This window comes from Saccopteryx leptura, chromosome 2 (genome assembly GCF_036850995.1).
Source record: "Saccopteryx leptura isolate mSacLep1 chromosome 2, mSacLep1_pri_phased_curated, whole genome shotgun sequence".
NCBI lineage: Eukaryota > Metazoa > Chordata > Mammalia > Chiroptera > Emballonuridae > Saccopteryx > Saccopteryx leptura.
Genome location: NC_089504.1, coordinates 23,536,214 through 23,545,120, shown reverse-complemented (window position 1 = coordinate 23,545,120; position 8,907 = coordinate 23,536,214). Strand labels below are relative to the sequence as shown.

Below are 8,907 nucleotides of genomic sequence, written 5' to 3'. Positions count from 1 at the left end.
ATAAGACACCATGGGACTCAGTCCCATGGGTGAGCAATAGGTTAGAAACAAGCTTGGGAAAATCCAACTGAGATTTATTAGGAGGAAAACTTTTCTTCTCAGAAAGTTTCCTAAAGGGAATTCAAAGTGTCTTCAAAGTGAAATGATCTCTATTTATGAAGAACAGTGAAAGATTGAGAGGTGGGAGTGGTTCAAAGTATTCATAAAAGAATTTTCAAAGTAATTCACAAAGTATTACTCGAGTTTAAGAAATTTACTCTACTTCATATATACTGCAAATACAGTGAAGTTTCATACTCTGCACCATGCCACAATGATAGATACAGGCATTCATTATACATTTGTCCAAACCCATATAATATATAACAGCAAGAGTGAGCAGTAATATAAACTACGGATTTAGGGTAATTATGGTATGTCAATGTAGATTCATTGATGGGCTCAAGTCAGTGACCTTGGGATCGTGTTGATAATCCTGAGCTCAAGGTGGTGACCCTGCACTCAAGTCAGATGAGCCCACGTTCAAGCCAATGAACTGCACTCGAGCTGGTGACCTTAGGTTTCTGAAGCTGGGACCTCAGTGTTCTGATTTGACAGTCTCTCCACTGAAACCACCACCAGTCAAGCTACATGCATATTTTTATTCAACAGATGTTCAGTGAGCAGTTGGTCCTTCACAAAAGTATGCACTGAATGCCCTCTCTGTGCCAGACCTTATGCTAAGACATGGGTAGACAGTGGTAAAAGAAATTGATACAGTCCTTGCTTCAATGAACCCACAGACAAGTGAGAGACATTACACAAGTAAACCCACAGATGACCGTCACGTTACAAATTGTGATATATTTTCTTAATAAAAGAGACAGCAAGACAGAGCACAACATTTTTATGGAACTAAAAGAAATGTTGTGTTCCTAGTAAAAAATATAAATGGTGAGTAACAAGATTATGAAAATCTTTGCATGTTATCTTAAGGAATCAAGCTTTAAGGTAATAAAAAGGCACTAAGAGGTTTCAAGCAGGGGAGTAACATGATCAGGTTTTTCCTAAAGCGTAAATCTGGTCAGGTAATCACTCATTCAGGAATTGGCTCTGCCAGAGGTGGTTTTACCTTCTCTGTCAAATATATTCCTCTTTTGAACAATACCTGAAAAGGATTCCTTCCCTGAGACTCTATAAAAGTAATGATTGTGCCCTGGCCTCCTGTTGGTACAGTGGTAGAACATTGGCCCAATGTGTGGAAGTCCTGGGTTTGATTCCCGATCCGGGCACACAGGAGAAGCGACCATCTGCTTCTACACCTCTCTTCCTCCCCCTCTCTTTCTCTCTCTCTCTCTCTCTTTCTCTCTCTCTCTCTCTCTCTCTCTCTCTCTCTCTCTTCCCCTTCCTCAGCCATGGGAATGGTTCAAGTAAAGTTGGCCCTGGGCTCTGAGGATGGCTCCAATGCCTCGCCTCAGGGGCTAAAATAGCTCGGTTGCCAAGCAATAGAGCAGTGGCCCAGATGAGCAGAGCATCACCTGGTAGGGGGCTTGCTAGGTGGATCCTGATCAGGGTGTATGCAGGAATCTGTCTCTTCTGCCCCACCCCCTCACTTAATAATAATAATAGTAAAATCTCTGGCCAGTTGGCTTTGTGGTAGAGCATCAGCCTGGCGTGTGGAAGTTCCAGGTTTGATTCCTGGACAGGGCACACAGGAGAAGTGCCCATTTGCTTTTCTATACCTCCCTTCTTCTTTCTCTCTGTCTCTCTCTTCCCCTCCCACAGCTAAGGCTCCATTGGAGCAAAATTAGCCCAGGCACTGGGGACGGTTCCATTGCCTCTGCTTCAAGTGCTAGAATGGCTCCAGTTGCAATGGAGCAACGCATCACCCACTAGTGGGCATGCTGAGTGGATCCCATTTGGACACATGTGAGAGTCTGGCTCTCTGCCTCCCTGCTTCTCACTTCAGAAAAATATAAAATAATAATAATAATAAAAAGTAATGATTGTAATTAGTACTGGCTGAGATGGAAGCTAATCCAAATGGAGGAATACACCAGTTACAAATAACTAAATTTAGTATTGCTGATAGGATAGAAAACAAATTTATATTTATATTTCCTGGTTGTTTTTTACGGCAACTTTATGTAACATATCACTATAACTACTGTCACTCCTATTCTGCTATTCCATGTTGGGTCTTTTTCTGACATCTGACTCGTTTCTAATCTGTTTCAGTGCCCCATTCTGGTCCATGTCACATTTTGAAACCATTTGCTTGGTTCCTTGTATCAAAGTTGATATACTAATTACAGAGTGTGTTCAGACCCTGCAAGTTCTCATAGTTCACTTTTTGAAGTAAATATTTCAGCTATTTTCGTAACTCGGGTTATTTTTATTTATATTTGGTACCACACAGAGTATAGCTAAGTCCAGGAGTCAGACAATTAGTTTTACTCTAACAGAAAATCCAGCTCTACTCTAAAAAAAAAGACCACTGTAAAATGTCAAAATGTCAAATGTAAAATTTCAAAATGACTCTGAAATTGCCAGGAAATGAATGTGGTATTTGAGTGGTAAAGGCTGAGGTGTCTAAGTAGAAAAATAATTTCTTCTAGCTGCTCTGAAAGTTTCCTGGTCAGCTCTCCCCTCCTACCCCAAAATCCCAGGCTTGTTTCCAGCCTCCACTATCAAACATCTCTTGGCAGCAACATCTGGCATCAAATTTGTCCCCTTGTTCCATCACCAGGATTTTGCTGTGTGGTTATTGCAAGTCTCTTTAAATGTAGGTTAGGCATCCAGGGGCACGTAATGGGAGCCCAAGGCCTAAGGCAGAGGTCGGGAACCTTTTTGGCTGAGAGAGCCATGAACGCCACATATTTTAAAATGTAATTCCATGAGAGCCATACAACAACCCGTGTACCTTACGCATTATCCAATAAAAATTTGGTGTTGTCCCAAAGGACAGCTGTGATTGGCTCCAGCCACCCTCAACCATGAACATGAGCGGTAGGAAATGAATGGATTGCAATACATGAGAATGTTCTATATTTTTAACGTTATTTTTTATTATTATTAAAGATTTGTCTGCAAGCCAGGTGCAGCCATCAAAAGAGCCACATCTGGCTCGCGAGCCATAGGTTCCCGAACCCTGGCCTAAGGGAATGGTCTAAGAGTTAAATAATCCAGAATGCAACTTAACCCTCTTAGGTCTTTTCACATTTTGAAATTTGTCAAGCAGGTTAACTTCCCTCCTTCCTACTGTAGAAGTGGAGATAGGCGAGTGAGAAGGTGCCCACGAAGGCAGAAAGAATGGAAGGAAAAATAAAATTAAAAGAAAGGAAGCCTCCTCTTCTTGGTGAGCTTGGGCATGCGGTCCCAGTCCCTGTAATGTACAGAGGCAGAGCAGTGGGCTCCGGCCCCTCGGTGTCATGTCTTCAGTGCCTATGGTTTCCATCTGCCAGTTCTATCCTGAGGCACCAGGACACGGGGGAAATAAAAAAATAAAAAGAAAGAAACAAGAATTCATCTTACCTTTCTTTTGTGATTAGGTTTTCGCTAATAACAGCATCTCCCAAAGTATGATCATCCCACAACCTTTTTAGAATTTCGTGGGGACCTATTTGTGTCGGTGTGTGTGTGTGTGTGTGTGTGTGTGTGTGTGTATTTTTCTGAAGCTGGAAACAGGGAGGCAGTCAGACAGACTCCCGCATGCGCCTGACCGGCATGCCCAGAGGGCGACGTTCTGCTCATCTGGGGCGTCGCTCTGTTGTGACCAGAGCCACTCCAGCACCTGAGGCAGAGGCCATGGAGCCATCCCCAGTGCCCAGGCCATCTTTGCTCCAGTGGAGCCTTGGCTGCGGGAGGGGAAAAGAGAGACAGAAAGGAAGGAGAGGGGGAGGGGTGAAGAAGCAAATGGGCGCCTCTCCTGTGTGCCCTGGCCAGGAATTGAACCCGGGACTTCCACACGCCAGGCCGACGCTCTACCACTGAGCCAACCGGCCAGGGCCTCGTGGGGACCTATTATAAATGCAATTATCAGGACCCTACCTGCAGAGCTACTAAATCAGAGGATGTGGAAATAGAAGTCCAACTCTATATTTTAAACAAGCAATATATTTACACATGAAAAAGATTTAAAACAATTCATGTAAATTGCTCTGTAATTGTTAGATTATTTATAAAGCCATATACCTCATTGCTCATTCTGTTTCTTCTTCATAATGTTCACCAATGGTACTTAACTTCTCAAATAAAGTGATTTGTTTAAAGCTCACAAATTTATTAGCTTACGGAATCACTTCTATAAACATAAAAGGTACAAAATTATAGGAAGCCTTGCCCTTGTGAAGTCAAACATCCAACAAAGAAATACACACACACACACACACAAAATACTTAATTAGCGTATGGGTGGGACCCTGGCAGAGAAACAGATACAATTTGCTCAAGTATCTAAGTGCTTGGAAACAAAGTTAGCAGGTGACTAAATCAAGCAAGCATCAGACGCCTTGCTCAGGAAGCCAAGGCGTATTCACAAGGAGTTCTGAACAAGGAAGGGTAAGTGGGAGCCACCACCACACAGCACGGCACGGCACGGCAGAGCCACATGACCAGAAGACGAGAGGATGAGGGTTGCCATTTCAGTTCTGTCTTCTGTGTGATTCTGAGCAAGTCTTTTCATTTTTCTTTGATTCTGTTTTCTCGCTTATACAATCTATTATTTCTTTGTTTCTTTATGCTTCCACTTCATCTGAGAAAGGGTTGAAGGCAGAGAAGATGTCCCAGTTTCATGTGGTACAAACATCCACTGACTCTAAATTTATCCCAGTTTCCTTCTGGAACAAATGGTTCTATAGCCCCAAACTTCTCACAACCAAGAAACACAGATACAGAATAAATTACTACATGCAAACTGAGATCTACTATTGCCCACAGTCAATCACCCTGTGTGCACATGTCTCATGGCTATAAAATTACAGAGCGAAGATTCAAGTCAGCGTTCTAAGGGTGAGTATAGTGTGCAGAATTTCCCTGGTGAGTTCTGCCAGGTAAAACCTCAGGCACCCGGTCAGAGCCTTTCATGTGTTTGCTTCAATGATATCTTGCCCAACAGTATTTTCATAGCATCTTTGACTTCCTTGTTTCTTAAACTGTAAATGACAGGGTTCAACATAGGGGCAAGCACACCATAAAGCAGAGAGATGATTTTATCTATTTCTTGTGAGTTTAATGAAGAAGGCTTTAGGTACATGGACAGCGCAGCCCCATAATACAAGATCACCACAGTCAGGTGGGCACCACAGGTAGAGAAAGCCTTGTTCCTTCCCTCTGCTGAGCTGATCCGCAGGGTAGCAGACAGGATGAAGACATAAGAGATGCAAATTAAGAGCATGGGAATGGGCAGGAGGAGCACACTGACCACCAGCATGATCATGTCCATGAGCAGTGAGCTTGCGCAGGCTAACTTCAGCACTGCCAGAATTTCACACGTGAAGTGATTGATGAGATTCCCACAGAGGGGGATCTGCAGGGCAAAACTGGTTTCCAGCAGGGCGGTCAGGCAGCCTGTCACCCAGGAGACAATGGCCATGTGCACACAGACCTGCCTGTTCATGACGATCGGGTATCTCAGCGGATTGCAAATGGCCACATAACGGTCATACGCCATCACAGCCAGGAGCACGCACTCCGTGGAGCCCATGGCAAGGGACAGATACATCTGTACAGCACACCCAGAAGAGAGAATGGTTTTCCGGGATGACAGCAAGTTCACCAGCAAAGTGGGACTAGAAGCAGATGTGTAACAAATATCCATGAAGGAGAGATTTCGTAGGAAAAAGTACATGGGGGTTTGAAGGCGTGAATCTAGGACAGTGACTAAAATTAGAGTGCTGTTTGCCAAGAGGGTTATCAGATAGATTATAAGGCTGAAGACAAAGAGGGCAATCTCTAACTTTGGGTATCTAGAAAAACCCTCCAGGAAGAAAAAGCTCCAACTGGTGAGGTTTTCCCCCCTCATTTCCTCTCTTTCACCTGTGGACACTCTAGGGACCTTCTCTTCATGTCATCTGCAAACACAGAGAGATGGATAAAGGGTAATGTTTGTTTAGTCAGGAAAGCACTTTCAAACTTATTTTCACCATTACAAACACAATTTTACCACCCAGAACAATCACAGGATTGTGTCTCTCTTGTTCTAAAAAGCACAGTACGATCAACATCAAAAGTTGATTCTTCCACAACAAAATTTAGAAGAGAATGACTTTGAAAACCAAAATAAACATATTTAATCTCAGCTCATACTATTATGCTTGACACACAGTAGGTTTTCAGTAAAGAGTTGAAAGTACTGAAGGACAAAAATGTGAATGAACATTGAATAAAGTATTGAGCACAAATTAGAAAATTAAGCCAGATAAGTCAGGAAAAGAAAGTACGTTTGTATAGTGAAAACCAGTAATGATCTTCACAGGAAGAAGAGGAGGAATGTTGAGAGAAACAAATACATGAATTTTAAATTAACACCTATGAAGTTTGGAGTCTAAATGAACTGTCCTTCCCAGCTCACAGCTTGGAGGTCTATACACTTATTTCAAAAATGGTGACACTGTTTGAAGTGCTGTAGCTCCCTGCTCTGATTATATTTAAGAACCATTTTACAAGTCACACAAAATCACCCACCTCAAAAAAAAAAAAAAAAATCACTCACCTCGTGTAAATACTGATACAGCCACTGTACAGTTTAATTCATTACTGAGATCCATCCCTTTGTGAGTATGTAAATAGGTCTAAAAATTATACCAGGCAATACCCTTATTATACATTAAAATTCATGAAGCCCCAGGAAATAGAGAAATTAAACTTGCTGTTTAATTTATCTTAAATTTCTTTGAAAAGATGATGTTAGATCATCTAGTTATCAAGACCCTTAAGGTTTTGAGGGGTTTTTTTTTACATTTCATATTATTAACAAGAAACTTGACTAAAACTTCTCTTGCTTCTATCCTGACATGCCTCTTTGTCACTTTCAATCTTTTTCCTTCCCCACTAGTTCTTTCCTTTCTATTTTCAATTATACTCACTTGTTCTTAGAAATTCCCTTTCTTGTCACACTACATATGCAAACTGCCATCCTATTTTTGCTTTCTCTCATAAACAGATTCCTCTTATTATATGCTTTATCTTAATATTTCCATCTTCACTTTCTCATCACTGATGTTCTTACCCAGTTTCTCAATTTCAATCAATGTTATTATGTTTCCCAGTTCTCCATATTTTAAAAGTAGCATAGATGGTGATGGTAGAAATAATATTGTGGGCAATATCTTTTTTCATGCCCCTATAATAGGGGCATGTCATTTTTCAAATAGTTCTCATTATATCACATTATTCTTTTGACTTACATTACATTATTATCTTTGACTTCTCTTCTACTGTATCTCAGATCTAGCCCATTAGTAAGTCCTTGCCTTTTTTTGTTTTAGTCATCAGTCCCTAAGCAGCTGACACTGTAGGTCCAAATATTATCAGTAACACAGAATGCCTCCTTTAGTATTCCAGGAAATGCTGTCAGTATTATGTCCCTCTGTGGTACAGCATGCAGTTTTTGCTTTTCTTCCTAAAAGCTCCATTTTTCCTACATCACAGTAGTTAGTTTTGTTTGTTAGATTATTTCTTAGGAATTTCTCTGCCAAATTTTATATTTAGTGAATTCTCTACAAAAATCTTACATTATTTTACGAGATTATTTTAAAGAAACAAACTTTTGTGTGTGAGCTACTCTTAAGACTAGCAAAGAAAACATAATTTTTTTAGAATAAAAAATTAGCCCAGTTGCCTGGGACTTGATATTTTTTTTTCTTTTTTTAATCGAATTTATTGGGGTGGCACTGGTTAACAGAATTATACAGGTTTCAGGCTCAATTCTATAACACATCTCTATACACCAGGGGTCCCCAAACTTTTTACACAGGGGGCCAGTTCACTGTCCCTCAGACCGTTGGAGGGCTGCCACATACAGTGCTCCTCTCACTGACCACCAGTGAAAGAGGTGCCCCTTCCGGAAGTGCGGTGGGGGCCGGATAAATGGCCTCAGGGGCCGCATGCAGCCCACGGGCCATAGTTTGGGGGTGTCTGCAGTATACACTGTGTTGTGTGTTTGCCATCACCCAAGTCAAGTCTTTCTCCATCACCATTTATCCCCTCTACCCCCTCCTCCCCCTCCCCCCTCCCCGAATTTCTACTGTTTAAAAATAGTAGCCAAGAAAAACTGGTCTTCCCACCTGAATTACCTGTCATCAATTCCAAATGTTGTTTTACGATGTATTTCATAAAGGTAGCTAAGTGCAAGGAAGAATGCAGGCATCCGTGTTTAAAATGTTAAATGCATTATGTGAAAATCAACAGGACAATTCATTTCTTTCAAAAAGTATTGACTGTTACCTCTATAACTAAAAGTGCCAAAGGATAGTAACTGGAACACTATGCAAATTTAAATAATCTGTTATGGGGAATAACTATTGTCCCTGAACAATTTAAAAGTTCAGCTGCTATATACTACAGAGGTTGAAAACTTTAGATCCTTCAGGGAAAATGTCCCAAAGATCCAATTATATCAAACTTCTAAAAGTTGAGACAGAGAGTAAACCACAGTTCCCCAAAAATAATTTCAAAGAACTCACAAAAACAAAGTTTTCTATTCCTCCCTGTCCATCTATACCAAGATTTTTTTCCCTTACAGTGTAGAATACTCAACAGTATATCAAGAAAAGATCCCTAGAATTCTAAGATATATATTTTTTTCATTTGTGAAACTACTCCCTAGTTCTCTGAGACTAAGGGTAGAAATTTACTCTTTAAACCACTTATCCCAACAAGAGATTAAAAATTTTATTCAATATACACATATTGAAAGGGCCGTAAAGC

At 41.0% G+C, this 8,907-nt stretch overlaps 1 protein-coding gene and 1 non-coding gene across 3 annotated transcripts; one reads left to right on the top strand and one right to left on the bottom strand.

Moving 5' to 3' along the window:
• The first annotated feature begins 3,324 nt into the window (after window positions 1–3,324).
• LOC136396028 (small nucleolar RNA SNORA57) lies at window positions 3,325–3,469 on the top strand. The gene has a single exon (XR_010749461.1). It is a non-coding gene; the product is annotated as a small nucleolar RNA SNORA57 (small nucleolar RNA).
• A 1,581-nt stretch (window positions 3,470–5,050) lies between these two features.
• Window positions 5,051–8,357, bottom strand: OR2K2 (olfactory receptor family 2 subfamily K member 2). 2 transcript variants are annotated; one of them, XM_066365618.1, is made up of 2 exons: window positions 8,274–8,357; window positions 5,051–6,050 (listed from the first exon to the last, which is right to left on the bottom strand). In XM_066365618.1, the coding sequence occupies exon 2, from the start codon at window positions 5,999–6,001 to the stop codon at window positions 5,051–5,053; it is 951 nt and encodes a 316-aa protein (XP_066221715.1). In that variant the 5' UTR covers window positions 6,002–6,050; window positions 8,274–8,357. The 2 variants fall into 2 exon arrangements, with proteins under 2 accessions (XP_066221715.1, XP_066221714.1); XM_066365617.1 differs by lacking the exon at window positions 8,274–8,357 and adding an exon at window positions 6,692–6,815.
• Window positions 8,358–8,907: the final 550 nt, after the last annotated feature.